At 34.6% G+C, this 27,024-nt stretch overlaps 1 protein-coding gene across 1 annotated transcript; it reads left to right on the forward strand.

Annotated features, from left to right (window-relative positions):
- Window positions 1-5,676: 5,676 nt before the first annotated feature.
- Window positions 5,677-21,753, forward strand: LOC132188745 (protein ROOT HAIR DEFECTIVE 3-like). The gene is made up of 23 exons (XM_059603279.1): window positions 5,677-5,849; window positions 6,769-6,918; window positions 7,397-7,463; window positions 7,547-7,649; window positions 8,400-8,470; window positions 8,644-8,707; window positions 8,797-8,862; window positions 9,032-9,079; window positions 9,156-9,218; window positions 9,318-9,374; window positions 10,084-10,242; window positions 10,318-10,386; window positions 10,504-10,595; window positions 15,447-15,525; window positions 16,146-16,311; window positions 16,529-16,653; window positions 17,829-18,091; window positions 18,175-18,271; window positions 18,357-18,521; window positions 19,190-19,294; window positions 19,735-19,829; window positions 19,916-20,012; window positions 21,024-21,753. The coding sequence occupies exons 1-23, from the start codon at window positions 5,846-5,848 to the stop codon at window positions 21,249-21,251; spliced, it is 2,433 nt and encodes an 810-aa protein (XP_059459262.1). The 5' UTR covers window positions 5,677-5,845; the 3' UTR covers window positions 21,252-21,753.
- Window positions 21,754-27,024: the final 5,271 nt, after the last annotated feature.

Genomic DNA, 27,024 nt, shown 5'->3' on the forward strand with positions numbered 1-27,024 from the left:
GGTGTCCTAACTAGGTTTTGGTATGTCTTAACCAAGTTCTAGTCGGGTCGAATATTGATCAAGTCCTGGTGCGGTCCTTGTCAGGCCTCGTTCAGGTCTTGGCGTAGTCCCAGTCAGGTCTCGGTCAAGTCCCGGCGAGGTCTCGATAGGGTTCTAGTCGAGTCACAGCGGAGTCCCGGTCAAGTCTTAATCGGGTCCCTATTGGGTCTCGACAACGTCTTAGCTGGGTTTGTCGATTTGAGAATGAGATACTCAAACTCGAAAAATTGTTTACGATTTTAAAAAATGGAAACCATGGTCAAACCACAAATATTTTTTGTTGACTATTATTTTTTGTCACACCAAACACTAGAAAATATGAAAAAACATATTTTGAAAATCATTTCACATCGAAACAAACACAACCTAAGTGCACAAACAAAACATTACATATGAATCAAAATCGTAAAAATACATAGAAATCAAAACGAAAACAGATATAGACCAAACAAGAGCGTATAATGCCCTTATCAACATTTCACAACAGGTTTTAATCACAGTCCAGGGGAGATGCATGCGGTGGATAAGATAAGAATTAATATTGCCACATTCTAATTTCATGTTTCAATCAATAAATTAAGTCATGGGTCTATTAAATTTATCAAATTTTTACAAATGTTTCAAACAAATATTTGCTTATTATACTGTTTATAATAATTGAACGTATGATTTAGCTCGTCATGTACAGATGACAGACACATATAGGCTCTACCCTATGGTAAAAAATATTGATTTTTATGTTTGACTTTGGATCTAATGGCTTTATTAGTGACTAGCGCACCATATACATATGACACAATTGTGGCATTGTTAGTGGTGTGGATCACCTAGGATTTAGGCCACTAACGATGACAATACGCAGCAACATCAGAGTACCGATGTTGTACTATAGGTCCTCATAACAATGCTAATCCTATTGAGAATGGGCTAAGGGTTCGAATAAATCATGTTGAGGATGATTATGATTGTTAAATACAGACTACTTATTATACATTTTTCATGCATTCAATTATAAGGGAATTATGTCCACCCTATTTTAAAAACCCAATCAATTTTCATATTAGCGTAATAACAACGACAACAATGATCCATTTTGCAAAACACATAACATTGTTTGTTAATAGAGTTGAAGGAATTTGATTTGTTACTAAAGGCTCATTGCATAGCAAGTTCCATAACAATTTACTTACTAAGTTGTGGACTTACGCAGTTACTTTTATACATGTAAAACACTTCGGTGTTTTGCAAATTAGCAAGTTATCAAGTTGTAGAGTGAGTATTTTCGTTGGGATGAAAATGCCAAACGAACGGTTTGCATTGTCAAGTTTGGGTATAATAGTTAGAGGTGTTAAATTTTGTAGTTATATCTTTTGGAAGCTTTGTGTCTTTTATTGATAATAATAGTAGATGTTGTTGAGATGTTTATATTCAATTATTATTTTTATTATGCCTTTTCCTATATTATTAATCTAATAAGTTAATGTTTGTGTAGTGAATTTAGCTAATTACTAATTAATTAATATAGATGCACTACGAGTAATATTCTAAGTTAAGTATTTTCATTATTTAATTTTGGGGCAGTACACGTCAGTTGCACCATAGTTTCTCATAAATAGCGCCTCGGCTAGGTCGCAAGCTTTTGCTAACATCATTCAATAGGATTATGATCATCCAGCGGCCTTGTGGGTTGTGGCCATGCAACAACAATCCTTTAAGTTTTTGTTGATATCACCCGGTATGATTGTTGTAATCCAATGGCCTTATGGCCGTGCAACAATCATCTCTTAATAAGAGCATTAACAATAAAAGAGCCAAATGCTACTTTTATCTAAAATGACTAATTATATTTGTAAAAAATCTCTTACATTGGATTAACCAAAAAAAAAAAAAATACAAAATGAATATTTGATTGGAAGAGCAAAAAAAAAAAAAAAAGAAAAAGAAAAAGAAAAAGCTAAGAGCATTTACAATGGAAGAGTCAAATTTTTATGCAAAATGGCTTATCAAAACACACTTTATCTAGTTTAGCTAATGAATTTTTAAAGGTTTCTTACATCGGATTAGCTATATCTATATCATTTAAATAATATTAAAAGTGGAAATTTTTTTGAGAAAAATAGAACATGTGAGAGAAAAAGTAGGAAAATATTTGAGAAAAAGAGAAAAAAGGTGAGAGAAACAATTAAAAATAAAATTGCTCTCTTAAAAAGTGCTGCTATATTTAGTTTTTTTTTTTAGCTACTCCAATCAAATATATATTTTACATTTTTTTTTTTTTTTTGCTAATCTAATGTAGAGGGTTTTTTAAACATTTGAAGAGCCATTTTAGATAAAAGTAACATTTGACTCTTCTATTAGAAATGCTCTAAATATAGAAGCACTTGTCAAGGAATCCGTTTTATTTTTTTATTGTTTCTCTCACCTGTTTTCTCTTTTTTTCCAAAACTTTTCCCACTTATACCCAATAAATTTTCCCAATAAAGAGTAAAAAAAAATAAAATTTAATAGAATAAATAGAAATATAGCTAATCGGATGTAGATGCATTTAAAAATTTATTAGCTAAATTAGATAAAAGTGAGTTTTAAGAAGCCATTTTGCATATAAATTTGGCTTCTCTATTGTGAATGCTCTAATAGTGTATCTTTTATCTCTTAAGGGTAGTATGGTGAGGCCAATCTTGTTGCCCCATTGAAATGAGCTGGGCCTCTTCTTGGATTATTGGACCCCTTCATGGTCTCGTGTTGAATGTGGGCGGACATTCCTTGAGCCCCAAAAAGCATCCCTTAACAAAAAGCACTCAATTTAAGAATAATGCTACAAGTCCCTTTTGTGTCCCTTTAAAAATGAGATGGCTATTAAAATTACCATTAAATTTGTGATTGATTATTATTGGATTTTAATCAAATAATGATTTTAACAGCCACATCATTTTTTGATGGACTCAAGAAGGACACAAGAATAATTTATAGAATTACTCCTCAATTTCATCAAAGAGAATCCCCTGTACATTCATCATCTCTATAAATAAAAGTAAAAACGTTTTAGTCAACTTTACATACTTGCATTTGGGAGGTATAACTATAACGTAATCTAAAGAAAAAAAAAAAATGTTTGATTAACATAATTATGAAGCTTACAACTTGTTTTGTTTTTAGATTATTGTGTGGGTTCCTTTATGGCCAAACCCATCAACTGGGTATTTTTGTTTTTGGTTATAGAAGGTTGGTAGCTTATGATTTTTTTCATGAGTAATATTATACATCACATATTTATCTTATAATTATCTCACAATATTTATGTATTAGTCCCAATCAATCTTTGTTTTTTGTTTTTCCCTCTCTTTTAAACAACAACTTATCTAAAGGTTGGTTGCGGTTATCACGTCAGCTTGCAGAATAAAAATGTGGTTATAACATTACTTCATATTTCTCCATATAGGAAAATAAATACTAATCCAAGCAACATTGGCATATTCTTGACTAATATCACTCATTTTTTTCAAAAGAAAAGATGAAGACCGACTTTGATCCACCAACTTGGATTTAACCTAAGCTTAGATTTAATATGATTGTTAATTGAGAACTGCTACACTTTTCAAATATTTTTTTTCAAAAAATTGGTTCCCAAATGAGATGTCATTGTCTCACGAGTTGGTGACATATTTTTTAAATAATAATTCTCATGGGATGATGACACATCATTTAAAAACTAATTTTTTTTTTTTTTTTTTTTTTTAAAAGGAAGTATAGCACTTCTTTTATTAATTATACAAATATAAACAAGGCTTTTTTCAAGTGGAATTGCAATTTATTTACGAAGGGTTTGATTGTTTGCACACTTGTATTTGATCTATTAAAGCTTGTTACAACGTATACAAATATAGAAAAATGGAAAGCTCGTCAAATATTGGACATAAATCCTCTACAATTAAGGATATATGTTATTATTCCTATCCCTTTTTCTTTGGGTAAGAATATGTTAGAGGAAGCTCCCTTGCTCAAACAGAGGATCAATCTAACGGGAACATACTTGGGCAAGGGAGCCCTACCGGAACATGGTCGATTTCTTACAACCCATATTATTATTCATGTTTATCTTCTTTGAACAAATCATGGCAAGTGATCCAAATTCAAATGAGAAATGTTAGATATTATAATTTTATCAAACGTTTATTCAATAATATTAACGTTACACTTTTAATTACTTGGTAGATTAATTATTTTAAAATAAAAAAAAAGATTTAATTGTTGATTTGAAGTGCTACATCAACATTGTTAAGCAATTATAGAAAAAAAAATATAGGAGATTAACATTGGATGTGTTTGGCAACTGGCTTGAAAAAGGAAGTAGACCGGAACTGTAGCAGATTTAATTGATGTTGTATTAATTTTTTTATTTAAATAGTAATAAAAAGTGATTGACGTGATATAAAAAGTAAGAATGTTAAAATAGATTTTGAAAGAAATTTTTTGAGTCGCCCACTCCCGTGCCAAACACACCTTTATTCTTCCCAAATATTACTTTTATTTGATTTATTTTATTTTTTATCAAATATTTTATTTTTTTGGGTAGTTGATCTACCGAGGAATGTTGGTCTGTGGTACCTTGGATTCGCACGTGCGGGGATACGCTGCTAACTTAAGACCGAAAGCGCGCAGCACTGTGAACATTTCCAAGTGGCGCGTATTCCCACGCGCTCCAAGGCACCGTTCGATCAAGCCGTCCACCTTTTTCTGGAAAGAGTAGATGGGCGGCCAGTGGGTCCCGCAAAGGTCGGTAGAGAATAGCGGGGCCCATTTCTCCACAATCTCACTTTCCAACCTAACCGTAGATTTATACTGTTGAAATTCTCTTCATTTAGGTCGGCTACGGTCCCATCTCTATCATCTAGCCAATTATCTATTGCCAAATCAGCACTCACAAATTTAATGGAAAACATCTAGTACAGCGGGTTGTATTCAGTGCAGTGATGGAACTTGGGATCACATGTTCATTCCAGGTCCCACGTGGCCCCATCTTGATGGAAGTAGTAATTGAGGATGTAAATTTATTAACTCTTGATATTATTACATTAATTCGTTTTTTTTTTTTTTTCAATTATTGTAGGCATGAATCTAATCAATTAATTAGATTATCTCAATCAATTAATTAGCAAAAACAATTTCTTACATTCTCTCACCTGATTTCAATGAAAAAGAAAAGCTCGACACAAATTCATTGGTTAACAGACAATAAAGCAATATTATCAGACTTGATCATTTTTTTCTTCAGTAATGTTAGGGATTATCTTTTTATTTTTCTAAAAGTAATGTAACTTTTAAAATCACCATTAGATCAAAATTCAAGTATTATTCATTTAAAATTTAATGGTAATTTTAAAAGACACATCAATTTTAGAAAAATAAAAAAATGATAAAAAGATGGTTCTCAGCATTATTTATTTATTTTTTTAAATGTTTAAACTGTTAATTAATTGCTTAAAACTATTTTGTAATCTTCATTCTTTAATAGTTTATTGAATTTTTTTTTATTAAATATAAAAAAAAAAAGAAAAAAAAAAGAAAAGAAAAAGCAAAGGAGAAAACATTTTAAAGAAGTCTTTTACTGTGATCATAGATTCATAGAAACAAAGACAGTCAAGCCAACCTTTTTTAAAAGAACAAATAGATCACCCTCTCTCAGATCGCTCTCTGTTTTCTCTCTCTATCTCTCTCTTTCACAAGGAGCCAAATCGATCTCCGTCTCACACGATTGAAAGAATCCATTTCCGAGCTCGCAATCCGAAGCAAAATCAATCTCTCTCACATGGGTAAATCTCTGAATCTTTGAATCTCTGATCCATCTTATTTATACCGCAATCCCATCAATAGTACGGTTTCTTTGCATCTGATTGGTTTCAATTTTGTCGAATGTAACGGAAAATGGAAGTTACAATACAGACGCGTTTCGGGTTGGTTAAATTTTATTGGGGTTTACGTTTAATTGTTGTTAGAAGCAGGTTCATTTAATGGGTCTAATTAGTTTTTGGTGGGATAGATTTTGGGCCAATTTCATTTGGGTTTAAGGTTTCGAGCTGCTTAACTCTTTCCTTCGGGATCTCAAATGGATTGTTGCATTTCTATCTGTTTGGATTCTGTGAAAATGTGGGAAACGAAGATAAGAAATCGGGTTTCCGAATTTTAATTTTTGTAGCTTTTTAGGTTGTCGAATCACAAATTTATGTATTTCAAGACTAATGCTAGCGTGATTTATTTGGCTTAGTTGAGGAATTAAACAACAGGCACAAATTTTGAATTTATTCTGGGTTCTGGGATTTTCTTTAGTTTTATCGGCAACAAAATACAGCTTTAAATGCAAAACATTTTGATTCTTCTTGCCTTGTCTGTTTAGATGGAACCAGAAGGTGGTCATGGTTAAACTTCCCTATTTTAGGAAGGAATGCTGTACTTATCTATGTTTGTACAATGAGGTTGTTTAAATTAATGTGGCCCTACTTTTCAAATTGAAAATGATGTTTAAGATAAGGAAGCATATTTTTGCAGCTTAGTATTGATAGACTTCTTCTCATATCAATGCCTGTGATGATAATGCCAAGCAAAATACTTATTTCGAGGTTTTATTTGTTTAATTGACTTCTTGCTGAGCCGTTTGTATGATAAATTCAAAGTCTTAGAAGCGTTGACTGTTTTCTTTGTTGTTACTCATATATCAACTATTTGCTTATACAGCAAAGAGGGATGTCTCTTGTTCTACTCAACTTATTGATGGAGATGGTGTATTCAATGTCGATGGAATCGATAATTTTATTAAGGAGGTGAGATTAGGCGAATGTGGACTATCATATGCTATAGTCTCAATCATGGGCCCACAAAGTAGTGGTATGCATTCTGTTCTCCATAAGCTCATTGATCTTTAGTTTTATTCTTTACCATTAATGCTTTTTAGAGAAGGGGATTACGTGCAATATAATGCAGGTTTTTAAATCTTTTAAGATGTAATAATTTTGTTCTTGTGAATAAGATGAATCATGGTTTCGTGTTGAGACTTTGTGCTTTATGGGTTGAAGCTTAATAAGCTGGAAGTGGGTTTAATTGAGTCTTACACAATCTGAGGTGTAGCTATCATCCTGATATTAGATACTAATTTTGTTTTTGCCTGATTTAGCTGAGCTGCCACTGAGTTTGTTTAGTTACTTTTTGTATTTTGCTTTTAGATCTTTGGATTTCACCTTTTTCTGCCATTATGGCAATTTAATTTAATTTTTTTATCGGGACATTGAAAATGTGTGTCGCAGCCTACATCCGTCTTATGCATGGAAAATTAAGAGTTTCACATCATTTTCCATGATCTGAACAGGGAAGAGCACTTTACTAAATCATTTGTTTGGGACCAACTTTAGGGAGATGGATGCTTATACAGGAAGGCATGTTATCACAATTTTCTTCTTATTACATTATATATGCATTTGATCAGAGATCTTGAACTGATTGGATCTACTGCTTTTAGGTCCCAAACAACTAAAGGTATTTGGTTGGCAAGATGTGGTGGTATCGAGCCTTGCACTCTTGTTATGGATTTGGAGGGTACAGATGGAAGAGAACGTGGAGAGGTGCCTTTTTGTCTCAAGTTTTCTAAATAACTATCCATTTCTAATTGCTGCTATCATGGCATGGAAACTTTCATCATTGCCAGTTCTCTTATATGATTATCTATAGGAAATGTACAAAATCACTGCTCCTGCACATACATTCATAAGAGTCATAAATTCCATGGTCAATTATTTTAATGGTAATTTTTGCATTCTTCACACACCCCCCTGCCCCTGTACATGTTGGTGACAAAATCCAGTACCATTTTCTTTGTCAAGGGAGGAGTTATGCATAAGTATTTGATCTAGGAGTTTTTGGTAAAGGAACCCAAAATTCTTAAATATCTTTCAAGAACTGTAATGAGTATAATGAAGTAAAAGTCATTCTCAAGATATTTTCTTGTATCAAGCAGCATAGACAATTAAAAGAAAAGAAGTGGGAAATGATTTTACAAACGTTCTTGGAGGTTATTCTATTTTCTTTATAATTCCCAACAATAATGCATGAATTATGTGTAACACGATTTCACCAAGATTCATGGTTAGGGAAGTGATTTATACTAACTGGAAATCAGATATATGATTCAAATACATTTGATTCCAATACTAGAATTAATAGAGTTTGAATTTGAAAAATAAGCATGTGTGTGCATGGTTTTTTTTTTTTTTTTTCTTCTTTTCTGTTAAAATTAAGAAAAAGGTATATTAAAAAAAAGCAGGTGTGTAGCAGTTATTTCTGCATCTTCTTAATGGTCCTTATCTTATTTTCAGGATGATACTGCATTTGAGAAGCAGAGTGCCCTTTTTGCTCTTGCTGTTTCAGATATAGTGCTAATAAACATGTAAGTTGTTCTAGAACTACAGAGAGTTGCAAGTATTTCAGTCTAGTAAGATGCATTAACTTGAATTTGATTTTTTTTTTTTTTTTTTTTTTTTAAATTTTAAATTTAAGGTGTTTTGCATGGTTGCTTTCTGTAGTTTATAAATTTAATCTTCTTGAGCCTTTTTTATGCAGGTGGTGTCATGATATTGGTCGCGAGCAAGCTGCAAATAAGCCTCTTCTAAAGACTGTATTCCAAGTATGTCTGTCATCCTGGATTGTGTTAGTGGTTAATCAGAATCGAGAAAGTTCCATTCATTCAACTTTATGCTGTTAATCTGCTTACAGGTCATGATGCGATTGTTTAGTCCACGCAAAACAACTTTGATGTTTGTCATACGTGATAAAACAAGGGTGTGTTCCTCTCTTCTGGTGTAATTCATGCTGAAGCTCGAGGGAGAGCTTTCTTTATTGATCTATTATTCATGTTTTAGTGTCTGTAATTCCCTTGGTTACTTGGTTTAAGGCTTCTTTATTGAGTTGAGCTGAATTTTTAATTGTGTTTGACCTTGTTTGTTTATAGACACCACTGGAAAATTTAGAACCTGTTCTAAGAGAAGATATTCAGAAGGTAAGAGATATTGTATGTCCTTTATTTTGTTGATCTTTGTTGATTTTTGATCCTTTTTTATTCTTTTTAACTTCAGATATGGGACTCCGTTCCTAAACCCCATGCGCACAAGGAAACTCCTCTAAGTGAATTTTTTAATGTAAGATGTCATGCTCTAGCTTAGATATGGTCTTCTCCTTTATGTGGTGAATAATTATCATACCTCGATGGTTTATCTTAATAATGATTGGATGGTCAGGTTGAAGTTGTTGCTCTTTCTAGTTATGAAGAAAAAGAAGAGCAATTTAAAGAGCAGGTATGCGTATCTGCATCCTATGTCTCTTATTGGCACTGTCCTGAAATTAGTTAATTCTTTTTTTGTTTGTTCTTAACAGGTCAAAATGAACCCATTTGGTTGCTTGCTTTTCTTAAATTGTTTGTAAATATCTCAATTTAGTAGGCACCTTAGGATAGCATCACTTAAAATCATTTGTGAGGTCAGATATTGAAATTGAATAATTTTATTTCTAAATTTCTACCAGTGTCCTTTAATTGAATTTTTAGTAATTTTTTTCCTATCATATAGAAGAGCAATGCTACAAACTCAACTCTTATACAACTCCTGTACAACTGGGTTGATGTGGAGTGCTTATGAACCATTGGATCAACCTTTATTAAAAAAGGCCCATAAATCCAATGATTTATGGGCACTCTACATTAGCCCAGTTGTGCAAGAGTTGTATAAGAGTGGAGAGTTGAGTTTTTAGATTTACTCTATATAGAACTTGGGTTTCATTTTTGGAGCACATGGCGGATTTATGGGCACTCCACATTAGCCCAGTTGTGCAAGAGTTGTATAAGAGTGGAGAGTTGAGTTTTTAGATTTACTCTATATAGAACTTGGGTTTCATTTTTGGAGCATAATTTGGCCATATGAATGTATCTGACATATCTTGCTATGTGTATGTATGCGCATACGCTCATGTGTGTTTTTTCTTCTTGTTGACTTATTGTCATAAATGTAGGTTGCTAGCTTGAGACAACGATTCTTTCATTCAATAGCGCCTGGTGGGCTTGCAGGAGATCGGCGGGGAGTAGTTCCTGCTTCAGGGTTTTCTTTTAGTGCACAGCAAATCTGGAAAGTTATCAAGGAGAACAAGGACCTCGACCTTCCCGCTCACAAGGTAATATTTGTGCAACAGAGGCCATTTGTAGCATATGCATGTCTTGTTAATTTCACAAGATTCATCCATGTCTAGGTCATGGTGGCTACTGTACGGTGTGAAGAAATTGCCAATGAAAAGTATTCCTCTTTTGCTGCAAATGAGGTACCTGCAGTTCATATAGTCTGATGTTTTTGCTTACAATTTTGGTTGTTTTTTCTTTCTTTAATTTTAGTCAATATCATGGACCACTAACTTCCAAATTACTTTAAATGACCACAGGACTGGTGTCACTTGGAAGAGGCTGTACAGTCTGGTCCTATTCCTGGCTTTGGGAAGAAGCTCAGTTCACTCCTTGATGCTTTTCTATCACAGTAAGGCTTTGTTTGATAAACGTTTTTCCATGATTTTGGCACTACACTATTCATCTAACTTTTTTCATTTTTTCAATATTCTCTTACTTTTTATATCACATCAATAATTTTTTATTACTATTCAAATAAAAAAAATCACTACAAAACAAAACTTTTTCATTTTTCCATACCAAATATTCTTACTTTTTCACTTTTTTTTTTTAAAATATTCTTACTTTTTTTTCACATCAATCACTTTTGCTACAGTATCGAACCAAAACCAAAACAAAATCGTTTATCAAACGAACCCTAAGTATATCTAATGTACTTTTTTTGGCGGTTTGGCAGTGTGGCCAAAGATATATTAAATGTTACAGTAGATAGGCTTCCTAGCTACTGCTTGTACACATTTGGCTGATTTGGGTAGATTTAGGACTTAGATAAAGGTCAGTCAACCAGTTGTATGGATAGTTGTTGGATGTTAATGCGTGTTCTTTAATTTGCATTCACCATACTTGGCACCATTGTGAAATGATTAACTTAGGAGCAGAATATTGCTCATTTGAAAGGGAACTTCCCTCCCAAAAAAGAAAAAAAAAAGTAGATTGGCATGCTTCACTCAAGTGAAGTGAGCTTCTCATTTGATAAGGATTAGTAGCTCCTCAAGAGGATCTTTTGACTTGTGTAGATTGATGATAGATATTCATGTACATCCAATATAGATGGCTTAAAGCACTATTAATGGTGGTGGTGGCATATATAGGGACAGGTAGTTTTGTTTGGTCATGTGTAATTTGAGAGATTAATGCTTTGGTTAGAAAGAGTAATTTAATTCAAGTGGAGGGTGTGAAGAGTGGTAGAGGGGTCCTAGAATAAGGATATGTTGATTAGGGAAGTGACAAAGAATGTGATTTTAAATTGGATATGGTGCCAAAAAGCAATACATGTGGTTGACTTCAATTAGTTGATTAGGCTTCATAGTTGACTCCAATTTAATTAGTACAAAGACTTGGTTGAGTTGAGTGAAACTTTTTTTTTTTGATAAGTTCAATCTTTATTAGAAAGCGCCAAGGGACGCAACCTAAGTACACATGGATTATACAAGAGAGAACCAATTAGGGAGAAGAAGAAGAACATAAATCCACAAATTCTAGAAAATTAGAAAAGAATGAATGTTGAGCAGCCATCCACCCATAAAGAGTTTTGAACAATATAGTTTTTAATTCTACCACAGTTCTCTCGTAGTCTTCAAAATATTGGGAACTAAATACACCAACATAACGCAAAGGGGAACCATCCTTCAGACTTCTAAATTATGGTGGTTGCTAAACTAGCATCTCCTACTAGCCAATAACTCCACCGGCCGTTGGGGCATTATCCAAAAAAAAAAAAAAAAACTGATACCCACAAATCTTAAACTACTTCGCAGTGGAGTAGAAAATGATCGATGGATTCCCCACTCTTCTTGCACATGCAACACTAATCCATCACTATGACGTGCCTTTTTTTTGGGTTATACAAGGTCAAGATCTTCCCAAATGCTGTTGTCCACATAGAGTACAAGTGCTCTTCCAAGGGAAAGAAAGACGAGCAGGGGCTAAGCGCGGGATAAAAGGATTTGACCCTCGAATGCCTGCCTTTTGAAAGGGATCCATCAGATCCTATCCTCGCCACCTTGACTCAACCTGATAGAGTACAAGAGATAAAACAACAAAGTGACTATCTCCATCTCCCAATCATGCATGAATATGATAAAAGTAATATTTCACTTATAGGTGTCATTCGAAAATAATCTATGGTCTGCCACCGAGGCCTCCTTAAAGTGGGCAATACTTAACAACACCTAGAAACCTTCCTTCAAGGTTTGATCTCCACACCATAGGTCATGCCAAAACCTAATCTTAGAACCGTCTCCCACCTCAAATTTCACAAATCTAGAGAAATCCGCTGACTCCCTTCGCACAAAGGGTGGTAGGATCACTTTAAATTAAAAGTACTCTTTCCAATTTAATTGCTTATTTTTTGTCCCTTTCCCCCATCCCGAATGGAGTTGCTAACCATATCAAGAAAATTTAGTGGGATTTCATGTGGGGCAGATTCGGTGATGAATTCAAATTCCATTAGTTAGTTGGTCCAAAATTTGTACTTCACTTTCTCCAGGCAATTTGGGGGCTAGAAACCTGATTTTCCATTGGAACACCATGCACCCTACATGCTCTCTCATATTTAGGTTTCACCACAGGCAATTTGGGGGTTAGAAACCTGATTTTGCCATTGGAACAACATGCACCCTACATGCTCTCATATTTAGGTTTCATCACTGATCTCCACAAAACCTCCCTCTCGATTAGCAATGCCAACTGGGATGGGGAAAAGGGGCAGAAAATAAGTAGTTAAATTGGAAAGAGTGCTTTTAATTTAAAGTGATCCTACTACCCATTGATAGATAAAACTGCTTCTGACTTGCCAAATGTAGTTCCATTTTGTCAATAATACCATTCTAGATAGATTTTGTCTTAAACGGAGCCCCCAACGGATGACTCAAGTACTTTATAGGCAGAGAGGACACCCTATACTGGCCGAGCCTCTCATATCTTCCACGGTGCCAACAGAGACTAACTATGATTTAGCCAGGTTCATTTCCAACCCCAATACAGCTTCAAAGCATAAAAATAGATTACACAATAACGGAGATGATCAGGATTAGCCTCACAAAAAATTAAGGTATTGTTCGCGAATAGGAGGTGATTCAAAAGGAGCACATCGTTATTCCTAGACCTCATTAAAAAGCTGATAAAAGCCACCTATCCATAGTGGTGGATAACATTCTACTCAAAGCCTCTATGACAACAGCAATGAATAAAGGGGATAAATGATCTCATGTCTCAAGCTGTAAGAACTATTAAAAAAGCTGGAGGGGGTGCTGTTAATCAAGACAGAGAAGCGCACTGCAGAGATGCAATGAGCCATCCATTCATGCCATTTCTTCCTGAAATCACATCTTCTCAATAGATACAACAAGAAGTCCCAATCAACATGATTGTAAGCCTTATTTAGGTCCAATTTGCAGAGCACACTTGAGACCCCTAATCTAATTCTACTGTCAAGGCGTTCATTTGCAATAAGGATTGTCTTTAAAATTTGTCTCCCCCTAATAAACATATTCTAAGACCTGGAAACAGCCTTCTCCAACACTGATTTTCAGTCTTTTAGCTCGGACTTTAGAGATGATTATATAGATGCCTCCCACAAGACTGATAGGGCAAAAGTACTTAATATCCACCACCCCAGCTTTCTTGGGAATAAGGGCAATAAAAGAGGCATTGATGCTCCTTTCAAACTTACCCAAGTATGGAACTCATGAAAGACATTCATGACATCTTCTTTCAGAACCTCCCAACAAGACTAAAAGAAAGCTAAAGAAAAACCATCAGGGCTAGGGCCTTATCGCCACTTAGAACTTTCACTACCTTGAAGAACTTACTCTCCTCAAAGGCTCTTTTCAACCACGTAGTTTCCTTAGCACCAACATAATTAAAAGTAAGACCATCCAGTTTAGGCCACCGACTAAATTGTGCTGAATAAAGACGAGTAAAACTGTAGAATATGCTCACTTATTTTTGTAGAATCTGAAGAGACAGAGCCATAACCACAAGGAATCCACAGTGTTGTTCCTTCTGTTCGAATTAGCCACACGGTAGAAAAACTTTGTATTCTTGTCTCCCTCCCTCAACTAAAGGGCCCTTGATTTCTCTCTCCAGCTCACTTCTTCCAAAAGAGTAGTTCTTTCTAAGTCATTAGTAATCTCAACCTTTCATGCCTTTTCCTCACCTAATTGGGACCTTTCTTTTGCAAGAACATCAAGATCACAGAGTTTATCCAAATGAGCCTTCTTCCGCTTCTCGACATTGCCAAAAACCTCCTCATTCCATTTTTTCAAGTCGAGCTTCAAGTCTTTTAGTTTGCGAGTCAAGACAAAACTAGGGGTTCCTTTAAAGTTGTAGTAAGACAACCACCACTGTTTCACCTTTTCCAGAAAATCCTAGGATTTTAGCCACATATCTTTAAACTTGAAATACTATATGCTCCTAATGATATCAATGCAGTCAAACAATAGAGGAAAATGATTCTGGGACCGCAACTCTCCTCCCGTCTCTTAGGATCTAACGCACAATCCATGACCTTAGGAAAGCCCGTGGGCCCTGTAGCTCCAAGAAGAGGAACCCCTGCCTCATCATCAGCGGAGTTGTCCAGAGGTGAACCCAGAACCAGCAGCCCATCAAACCACAAGCTAAAACCTGCAACTTCGGCGTTAGAGTCACCGTCAGCGTGGTCTGAGACAAAAACAGGAACTCTGATAGATGGTGGCATCCTCAGTTGGGTGATTGAGGGAATCATAGTTGACAAAGAACTGCTGGCAGTGGTTGTAGAACCATCCCCCTTGAAACATCTTGACTCCCCTGCTGGCCACCGCCACAATCGGCATTAAAGGCGGTGGTGGCGAGGCACCCGGAGAACCTGTGGGCATGACAGAAGAGGGACCCGGACCTGCTCCCTTGCCGGTACGAGAACCCACTGCTCCCTGATTTGATTTTCTACTTGAAAGTGGATTTGGGCCTGTACGGGTGTTGGGTTGAAACATGGGACTCATTCTGGCCTGGCCTCTTAGATTGCGCCTTAGCGGGTCAGGCCACCGAATATGATTGCTACATCTTTTCATGGCATCTTCAAGAAAAAGCTATAGTTTGGATGATATCATTTGAAATCGTGATCACCCCCTTCCCCCTCCCCCTCCCAACCTTCTCATGCCTATCTGTTGAAATATTCTTAAATATGATCTTTTTCATTATTTATTACTTTCTATCATTATAGGTATGATGCAGAAGCTACGTATTTTGAGGAAGGTGTCAGATCTGCAAAGCGGAAGCAGCTTGAAGAAAAATTGCTGCAGGTAATTCATCTCTGCTAGTCTTGTGCATGCTTTGGTATTTTCTCCACTGTTTTTTTTTTTATAAGTAAAAGTCATTGTATAAAAAGCGCAAGGGGCGCAACCCATGTACACAGGAAGTATACAAAAGAGCCCACTACACGAGCTTTAAACTGAAAAGGACGCACATAAATCTATAAATTCCGTAAGCGTTGAAAAAATATGTAAAAATTCTCCACTGTTTTTGACCCATTAGTTGGGATAAAGGCTTAATTCGGTCATGTAGATGACTGAACTATCAGTGTAAAATTTTGAATTTAGGATTTTTGATTATTTGCAGTACATTTTCCAGTCGAGTTGGTAAATTGGCTCTTATATGTCCTTGAGCTGTTCAACAATAATTGCATGTTTATAAAATTGACTATAAAATACCAAAGCATGCACATATCTAGACGGGACCTTTAAAGGAGCTTCTAGGTGTTCTCAAAGCATGTGAAGTTGCCTTTACAATGAATTTCTTTTTGCTTAAACCCAAAATGTTTATTTTTTTGTGGGAGACAATAAAACTTCTAATTCAGGATCTATTCATTTAATTATTTAATTATGTTCTATTTTCTCACTGCTTGTCTTTTCTGATCTGCTAGCTTATCCAACCGGCATTCCAATCAGTGCTGGGACACATAAGGACAGGAACTTTAGAAAAATTCAAGGAAGTATTTGATAAAGCTCTGAATGGAGGGGAAGGGTTTTCTTTGGCCTCTCATAACTGCTTACAATTTTGTATGGCTCTGTTTGATGAAGGATGTGCAGGTATGTTTAAATTTGAACTCCCATTCCATTAGCCAAGATGAATTGAAATAAAGGCAAAACTAAATTAAAATAAATATATAAATAAATCGGGAAACTACGAGGACAAAACAAGTTGAAACAGATTAACTATAGTCCTTGAGATGCTTGTTTTAGTGGATGGGCTTTAGAGGTATGTCACCCGAGTACAATTGAGTATACTGACATGCTAGCCTTGCAGATGCTGTTATTGAACAAGTACACTGGGACATATCTAAAGTCAGGGATAAACTTCGACGTGATATAGATGCACATATTGCTTCCATCCGTGCTGCCAAGCTTGCTGAAATTATTTCTCTGAATGAGGTATAATTACATTAGCCTTTTTGACTCTTAACTGACTACTTGAAGATCAGTGGGAATGTTAAGATTCCAGAACTACACAATTTGGTAACTTACAGTTGATAGGAATATTGTAAAATAGTTTGGTCGATGGTGCTGATCATAAGTTTAAGAAAGAGTTTTCTGACACCAACCAAAAAAAAAAAAAAAAAACCTGGGAAAAGATTATGCAAGTCTGATGTGATAATGTCTAGCATGGCTGACAAAAGAAGTATACACTGTTATATGATTTGTATTTGTACTGAATCAAAAATTGTTGAGCTAGGATTTGCTTTTTAAGGGCAGTCAATAATAAGTTACTGGTAATATTGATAAACAATTTGATTAAATACTACAAAAATCGGCTTCCCACCTATCTTCAGAGCATCAATGTTTTTGACATTGACAAATTCAAACAAAATCATGCAATTGTATGTAATGAAAATGAGTAATGCTACAAGTCTCTCTTGTGTTCCTCTAAGAATGATGTGGCTTTTAAAATCACCATTGGACTTGTAATTGATCATTATTAGATTTTGATCAAATTGTAATTTTAAAAGCCACCTCATTTTGGAGTGACACAAGAATCACACAAGAGGGACTTCTAGAATTATTCAATCGAAAGAAGCCTGATGCATTTGTTGATATTTATCCACAAAAATAATTTCAAAGCACCACTATTTCTAAAATGAAAAAGTTTCTTGAAATACTAAAGTCAACCAATGCAAATAAGGAAAACTGACTCAATTTAATAAGCATAATTTTCAGACGAACGGTTAATTTTTGGATAACTAGAATGCATCCATAGGGTCTTTCTGTGTGTACTTGTGAGAATACTATTGATTTGGTTTGTACTTCTAATAGCGTGAGATATATTTGAATTTACTCATAAAAAAAATAAATTATCGTGAGATATCTTCTTACATTTGATATCAGATTAATCCCCACCCTTTTCTTTTCAGTATTCACATTCTTTCAAATTTCAGTAGGCGTTATCCCTATACAATCTAGTTGTGCCTTCATGCTTAATGACTTTATTTTACATGGTCATGGCTTTCATGGAACATGGAGAACTTTGTCTTAGTCTTCAGTCCTTAGATATACAGAGTTGGCAAAATAAGCAGTTTATAACCTTCCTGATGATAATTGTAAATTTGCAGGTAAAACTGAAAGAGGCATTATCAGGGCCTGTGGAAGCTCTTTTAGATGGAGCTAGTAATGAGACCTGGCCGGCAATAAGGAAGCTTCTTAGACGTGAGACTGAAGCTGCTGTGTCTGGGCTCTCTGGTGCACTTTCCGGTTTTGACATGGATGAACAAACAAAGGATAAAATGCTCGCAACTATAGAGGATTATGCAAGAGGAGTGGTTGAATCAAAAGCAAGAGAAGAAGCTGGAAGGGTCCTGATCCGTATGAAGGACAGGTAGCAACTGCTGGCCATATCTGAGTCCAATTGTTTGGTCTTTTCAGTTTATCTTGCAGGGATTGACTTTAAGCTGCAAACAGGTTTTCAACATTGTTTAGTCATGATTCTGATTCAATGCCACGCGTTTGGACCGGGAGTGAAGACATTCGAGCAATCACCAAGACTGCTCGCTCTGCGGTATGCCATGGTTTATGTCATTATCGTTTGTTGTATTCTAAGTTTGTATTGCATTTCTGTTAATTATTCCTATGAATTTGTCCAGTCTTTAAAGTTGCTTTCTGTTATGGCTGTCATCCGTATTGATGATGATGATAATGATGGCATCGAGAAAACACTATCCGTTGCTTTGGTGGAGTCTGGCAATGCTGCTGTTAAGGATAGGAGCATCACAACAATTGATCCGCTGGCTTCAAGCACTTGGGAAGAGGTGAGTTTTGGTTATGCTGAAGTTCTTTCTTCTGAAGTATATAAATTTTTATTACTGCATCTTGTTCTTGAAAAACAGATGTAATTGAATGAAACAACAATCTAAGAAAGTTTCTCAAGCATAAATCTTCTGACCCTGTTTAGCCCCAAAGTAATCTGTCAACAGGTTTATTTATGCTAGCAGGTGAGTTGATTTGGTTTGGCACAAATTTTGACATATTTTTATTAAGCAATAAATATCATTGAAAAGCGCAATAAGGGGTGCGACCCTGGTACATGGGACACATGCACCTAAATGTTGGATAGGACAGAGTGGAGGCAAAAAAGTGCATGAGGCCGATCCCAATTTCTATTAGTTGACAGGGATTTCGTAGAGCAGGCCCCAATTTAATTGGGATTAAGCCTTAGTTTGAGTTGGGAGTTGAGTACATGACACCTGAACGTTTGCTTCTCATAAACTAAATAGGAAAAGGAAAATATGCTACTGTATATACAAATAAAGTCTTGACTTCGGAAATTGATTAATTTAGGCCACCAAGCTGCCAGATTGGACTTGATACTTGATTATGATTCAACTTCTCTCTCACACTCTTGCACGGTCTCAATGTTTGACAGCCATGTTTACATTTCATCTCTAATTAGTTAATGTGATTGGTTTCTTCCTTACAGGTTCCACCCTCAAAAACATTGATTACACCTGTCCAGTGCAAATCTTTGTGGAGGCAATTCAAGGCAGAGACTGAATATAGCGTCTCTCAGGCCATTTCTGCGCAGGCATGATATTTTACATATTAATGATTTCAATGATTGATTTTATATTTAAATATTGATTCTCTTAAAAAGATGAGAACAAAAATTACTGAATACTGGATTTCTTTCTGCCATAATTTCTGATATTGTGGTTGGTTATAAGATTGGGTAGTGCGAAACCTGTGTGATATAATATTGTTAAAAGTGAAGGGATATGGATGTTAAAAAAGGAAGTACTAGACTTCATCTCTCCTGGCTTTGTCTTACTGTTCAAGGAATTGGAAGTACAGTATGCCTCATCAAATCTGCTTTACAAGCTCTCCATCATTCAATATGTTGATTTGCCTTTCAGTTCAGTCAAATCTATGTTACACATTGCATATAACAGATGAATATCTTGATCATCTTCTCTTTAGTAGGAAATGATGCACAAATCTGTCTCACTTGTATATATGATTTTTCAGGAAGCCCACAAGCGGAGTAACAACTGGTTGCCACCACCATGGGCAATTGTTGCCTTGTTAGTCTTGGGCTTCAATGAATTTATGACGCTTCTCAGGTACATGTAGTCTGAAATTTGATTTTGTTGGGTTTCATGCGGATATCTAGATGTACAGTAATTTAACTTATTCTTTCTCATGGCAGAAATCCTTTGTATTTGGGTGTAATCTTTGTTGTTTTTCTACTCGTCAAAGCCTTATGGGTGCAGCTGGACATTTCGGGTGAATTTCGCAACGGTGCTGTGAGTATCAAATTATAATATTATGATTGTTTAAGCCCCATTTTATTGTCAATTGATGGCTCATTCAAGGAAGATTGATTTTTAAGAAGCTCTAGAGCTGGTTAACTGTGTTTGAAAGTGTGCATGGAAAATTGAACTTACTCAAATTCTAATTCAGCTACTTAATGAACATATATACGACGATTGGAATCCCCTAGATTGTCTAGGTATCCTTACCATGGATTTCATAAAATCTTAATCATTCTTTTTAAATTAAAAAGAATAGACTCTTGGAATGGAATGACTATTCTTTTTAAATTACCATGGTTTGCGGAATAGACTCTTGGAATAGAATGGCTATTCCTATAAAATAGTCAATTAATACAAAAAATTTAAAAATAATGATTAAGATTTTAAGAACTCCATTATCTTAAGAAATCTTGAGGATTTTAATCCCTATATACCAATAGGCTCATGAAATAAAGTTCAAATCTCATAAATGCTAATCCACATGATTGATGCACAATCAGTTCTGGTAAGAGCAGCTTATATTTAACATTTTTGTAAATTATTTCTCATTTCTGTTTGTTACTTTGTAGATTTTGGTTTAGAAAAATAATTTGATGGAATTTATCTTTGTAAGTTGATTCCTGGTGGTAGATGAACGTTTCTGAATGATTTATTGAGATTTTAATCATTATATATATATATATATATATATATATTTTATGCATGAAAGCTATAAGCTCAAGCAGTTGATATTAAAACAATAAATACATTCTTCTTTTCTGGATAAAGCAGTAATTTACTAAGAATAGTGCGAAAAGGGTGCACAAAGTACATGAGATGAATACAATAGCAACACTAGAAAGCGTGGACTGCTATATACCAATAAAGTAGCTTTTAAAGTCCTTTTCTTAAAATTATCATAGAAAACTCATTTTTGAGTTTATTTGAGTGTCTTTAACTATTCAATTTCTGTTTTTCCAAATGGTTCTAATAAAGTCCATTTGTAACCGTGCAACTCAACAGCTTCCTGGGCTTATCTCCTTGTCTTCCAAGTTCCTTCCCACTGTGATGAATCTTCTTAAAAGATTAGCAGAGGAGGGGCAAATTCCTGCAACTAATGATCCACAAAGAAACCCTCCACTAGCAGCAAAAAGCTTCAGGAATGGAGTAAGTGCCAGTAGTGATACATCATCTAGTGCTTCATCTGAGGTAACTTCATCTGAATACTCCAGCCCCTCAAAAGAAGAATAAAGGAACTAATCCATCTGGTTAAAGGAGCAATTTTCTTCCATTTGAAAATGCTGCCTGGTGTCCTGCTCGCACGCACGTGTACTCTACAAATTTAGCTCTTGTGGGCATGCCAGAGGAATAGGTGTTGAAGGCATTGATTTTTGTCCAAGTGCCGCATATGGGTGGGGGGGCTGTTGGTTGTTGTGAGGAAGCCCCCTCCCCCATTAATAGTTTTTACATTTTAAGTTTAGGTGCTTTATTTTATTTTGTTTGAAGGCACTGATGATGGTCGTTTATTATGCTGGTTTGTATTCAATTTTGTCTTGTCAGTTGTAATGCTGTGTGATTGTAATTTTTACTGAAATTTGTTGATGAACCTTTTTTACTTCTTCCATTAGAAACCAGCTGGAAGCTAATTTGGCAGAATAAGTATGCAACAGAGATCAGTTATTATGATCTGCAACTATTTAATTGCAGAGAGTGTGGCCTGAAAATTGGAAAAAAGGCTCAAATTCTGATTCAACTACTGAGTTCGATTCTCACCAACATCATCCAGTCCACATAAGTTTTGATATACATTCCACCCTATGTTTAACACAAGGATGTTATATTCTGTTTGGCTGGTAGAAGAATGTGCTAACAAATTAATCTAAATTCTAAAGTCAGCTAATTTGAACACCAACTATCTGATAAAGGAGTCATTAAAAAATCATTTGATACCTAAGACATGAGTCTCTTTGATATATATAAAATAGCCGAATCATTCTCATAAGTGCTTTAATATTGCGATATGTGGCGTGAACCCATTTTTTTGAAGGATAAACCGGTTTTTCAAGGCATAATTTTTGAACTGGTTTTTCAATAGTGAACCGGTCATTAAATTAACTTAATTAAAGACATTTAATTATATTTCAGTAATTTTGATTTCATTAAATTCAAACATTTAATGCACAATATTAAGTATTATTAATGTCCAAATCAAATAAGGAAACAAATAATACAAATTAAATTATGATGTATTAATACTTTTAGTCATCATTTGATTTTGATTTCATTAAATTCAAACATTTAATGAACAATATTAAGTATTATTAATGTCCAAATCAATACAAATCAAATAATACATCATAATTTGATTTTGACATTAATAATTCTTAATTTATTGAATAATTTGTATATGAAAAATATTCAAATATATTTAAATGCTATTAATTACGCTAATTTAATGAACTGATTTTTAAAGTAAAGACCGGTTTACTCTTAAAAACCGGTTTACAAATTATACCTTAAAAAATTGGTTTAGCATTAAAATAAAAAGGGTTCACGCCACATGTCGCAATATTAAGGCACTTCTGAGAGTGGCACTTCTAAGAGTGATTCGACTTATATATATATATATAGTACACTTCAAAAAAGAAAAAGTACATGTTCAATAATGTATTAGTGTATAACGTTTAATATCTATTTTCATTAAAAGAGGCGTGTAATATTTTTGCACACTTATTTTAAGTTATAATGAAAAGTAAGATGAGATGCTTTTAAGTTTTTAAAATTAAATTATAATAAAGAATCTCAGCGCGAGTTTTGTGCTAGTTTCAATAATTTTAGATTTTTTTTTTTTTTTTTTAAAAAAGGTCAGTTTGATATTTGAAAGAAACAAGGTAAAATGAAAAAAAAAAAAAAAAGTTTTCTTTTTTGGAAGAAGAAAGAGATGTATCTTTGATGAGCCATCCCCTAGTTACCCAACTAGTGCCTGCACAAAAGCACATGCCACAATAAATTGCAGAAGATAAAGTTGGTAAAACCTGATTGTCGTTCAAGAATTTGGCGAGGATTGGAACACGACAACACCCCCAAAAACCACCAACGTTGAGCGTGAATTTTCTTTTTTACTGGCGTGGCACTTGCCACGTCAGTGTGTAAGAATCCTTTTTTTATTTTTTATTTTTTATTTTTATTTGCAAGTTTGTTAAAAAAATTACAAAAGAGAAGAAATGAAGGAGGGTTTTTCTCGCTTCGAATAAAAGGGTTTAAACTTTAGAGAAATGAGAACCCAATAAGATCCTCTGGTCAAGGCTCAATTAGTCACATGGTGAAGTGTTGATTTTCTTAGCTTCCCATTAAATAATAATAATAATAATAATAATAATGATGGATATGAGAGATGGTGTTTTGGATAATGGAAGAGATCCGCTGGTCAAAATGAGAGCGATGGTTGTTGGAGAGCAAATATGACAAAGAGAATCGCCTCTCAGAATAAAGGAATTTAGTTTCAATAATTAAACCAGTCGGGCAACCAAAAAAACTGGCAAAACTTTGCTATTATTTGAATCACATTTTGGACTAATCTAAAAGATTGGCACGTACAATTTTGCTACTAGAGTCGTGGCATAGGACAACTTAAGCTAGAAAGAGGTCCCGAATAGCTGTATCAGAGTTAATTTTTGAAGAATGCCGCTTAGGGGGGACCACCAAGGTTCTACTGTTGAAGCACAGCTCGGCTGTAGTAGGCAGTAGTAGGAGAGTAGGCGAACATCTTGGGTGAGAAATTATGTTTGGACACGATAGAGAAGATAGAAACCTCAAGATTTACGAGGCCCGAATGTTGAAATTCCAATAAGTTGGACAACTTAACAGCAAAAGCTCACGGGAATCTGTGTGTTCGTCTTTAAGCGTTTAGTACGATGAACATTAAGTTTCCCAGACAAAGGTCATTGTCATGCCATAATTCTCAGATATAGGTGAAGAGTAATAAAGTGTGAATCTATTGTGTATGGCTCACCTTCAAACTGGGTTCTGGGTAGGTGCTCAAATCTTTAATATTGTTGAAGAACTTTTGTAAGATAATCAAAGGAACACATCATATAATTATGGGTAAAGTCCATTTAACCCTTTTAAATTATCACTTTAATGACAATTTTCCTCCCAAACTACTAAAATAATGATAATGTATTTACAATTTTAACAAAATGATAAAATTACTCTTAGTAAAATAAAAACAAAAATACTAAAATTTAATTTAATTTAATTTTTTTTTCTTCAAAATTTTAAGGATATTTTTATCTTATTCAAAATTCTATACGTGTAATTTCATCCTTTTGTCTTGTTTTGGTGGTTTGTGGTGAAGTAAAAAACCATTTTTAAGTGCAAATTCAGATATAAAATTTTTACTAAAAAAAAAGAAAAAGAAAAATATCTAATAAAGAAAAAGAGGCATGATTTCCCAAAGTGAAAAGTCCACCAGGGAAGGATGGATTTATTTCAAAGGCAAAAACTTGGATAAAAACAGATAGTGGCATTTGATGGGGTTTGATGCAATCATTTTGAGATTGCCACAAAGTTCAGGGCTATTTACAGCTGGATACGTAAGTTTTTGTCTTGTCAGGTGTGGGGGTGTCATGTTCACAGGTCACGTTTGGCTGTCATTTCGTTAAAATTGGGATTGAGTCCCATGCATGAAATAAATGTTAGACTTCTCTCTTTCACGTGGAAATGCAAAAATTGAAAAAAGAAAAAGAAATTATTTAGGTTTAAAAACCTTCGCTTAGCATTGAGCAATTTTTTTTTTTTTTTTTTTTTCAATTTTTGTTTTCTTCAATTTTTTTAATAAAAAAAAAAATTGAAGGGTAATTTTGTCTTTTTAAGGGTTTTAACGGAAAAAATTGACGGATAAGGGTAAATTGACTGCAATTAAAAGTCAAGAGGTTCAAATTGAGAGATTTTTAAGTTTGAAACGCTTGTTAAATCGCGTTTTAATTCAGGGGTATAAAATGAAATTACTCCTTAAATATACAATAAACTATACATTTTTTTACTTTTTTATACTAGTTTTCTTGTACTTATAGGTAATTTTCAAAATCATCATTATATTAAGGGTTAATAACTTTTTTGGTACTTGGATTTTAATGTTTTTATTTTTTTTCCTAGGTTTTAAAACATGACAAATCTAGTACCTCACATATGAGAAAAGAAGGAATCACTACCTCCATTAATTTCTATCAATCCCAATTAACAGTAGTCCACGTCATCTACTCTTATATCATGGCATGTATCCTAAAACAAAGAATAATAATAATAAAATAATTAAAAAAAAAAACAAAAAGGGGGTGGCTCTGCTGGGGTGGCCGAGCCACCTCCAAGGGCCTTGGGGGTGGTTTCGGCCACCCCCTTATTTGCCCTTAGGGGTGGTTTTGGCCACCCCTTTTTGGCCCTTGAGGGTGGCTCAGCCACCTTTAAGCCACCCTATAAAATTTTCAATTTTTTTTTAGGTTTATTTTATTATTATTTATTTTTAGTACACATGTTGCGATATAAGAGTAGATGACGTGGACTGTCGTTAATTGGGTTCGATGAAAACTAATGGAGATAGTAATTTCGTCTTTTCTCATATATGAGATATTAAATTTATCATGTTCTAAAACTTCAAAGAGGACAAATAAAAACATTCAAACCAAATACCAAAAAAGTGAAGTGATTAACCCTTATATTAAACTACAGAGTGCAGTTGACAAGCATTTATGTCTTGGAAGGGAAATGTCGATGTCAATGTCTACGGTGTTTGACATTTGTGCATAGAGAAAGGAAAATGATTTTTTTTTTATTTTTTTATTTTTAGGGGAGAATTGGATGCTTCTGTCCTTGATTAGACATGTAGTTGACTAAAAACAAAATTAATTGATGCCTGAATTCTGATGGATGCCCCAGACCAAGGCTCTGGACTTAAGAGATGCGCCTTTACATTAATGCGCTGTTGTGTTAGGAATAATGACTTTTAGATAATGTTTTTTGTATTTCCATTTTACCATTTTATCATCATCTTATAAGAACTAGCTCCTTTCCAATTCTTTTTAAAGGAAAGAGAATTCTGGTCCAAACAAAAACAAGAATAAGCAAAATATATATTGTTCTAGGTTAATTAGTAGGCTCCACTACAAGAATAAGCAAAATACATTCTCTCTCTCACTACTCAGTTATATATATATAAAACACATTATTAACTAGGGTATCGAAGACTCCTCATTGGTCCCACTATGCCCGACATCACCCTGATAGTCTTCTCCTATTTTACAGGCGGCGCTTCACTAGTTCAGCCGTAAGATAATTTATTGTATCAGCAGTTTTCGTTATTTGTGGGAACGATGTTGCCCTTCTTGAACATTTGAGTTGGACTGATGGGTGTCCACTTCCTTTTCCTCATCCATAGGAATCTGCATTTCACGGTGGGGGGATCTAAATTCACTCACATCAAATATGCTTCAACATTGGCACAAAGAGTGTGAGTGATTTAAAAAGATAATCATGAATGCTAAGTCCTACATTGCTTAATTATTAAGTAAAACTGAACTTTAAAATAAATTTTATAAAAACGCCAAATTGACTAATCCTTTTGAGGTAATAATGTAGACATGACTAGCATTTTTCTCTAGGTCACTACACGAAGTCTTGTCTAAGCTTCGACTAGTAGGTCGGCTTGGCCAGCCTCAACTAGCGAGGCCCTACATGAAGTCCCATCACGGCTTTAGCCAATAGGCTGCCTTGCCCATTTCTAGTTGGCAAGGTCCACCTTGAAGTCTCGCTTTGGCTTCGTCCAATGTTGCCCCAATTCTGACTGGCTCTTGTCTCGACTTTAGACAACATGCTACCTTTCTCGCTTCCGATTGGCAAGGTCCATCTTGAAGTCTCGTCCCATCTTGACTCTAGGCAATGAATCACCTTTTCAAGTTTCGACTCACGAGGTCTTACTTGAAATCTTGCCTTGATGACGGGTTGACGGGTCACGGGATTCCTTGCATAG

Source organism: Corylus avellana, chromosome ca7 (genome assembly GCF_901000735.1).
Source record: "Corylus avellana chromosome ca7, CavTom2PMs-1.0".
Taxonomy (NCBI): Eukaryota; Viridiplantae; Streptophyta; class Magnoliopsida; order Fagales; family Betulaceae; genus Corylus; species Corylus avellana.

Bases quoted from the DNA above. Each gene is read 5' to 3' on its own strand.
- LOC132188745 (XM_059603279.1), top strand. The intron at 8,471-8,643 runs GTAAGTTGTTCT...TTTTTTATGCAG, and splicing joins GATATAGTGCTAATAAACAT to GTGGTGTCATGATATTGGTC. The intron at 16,654-17,828 runs GTATAATTACAT...GTAAATTTGCAG, and splicing joins AAATTATTTCTCTGAATGAG to GTAAAACTGAAAGAGGCATT.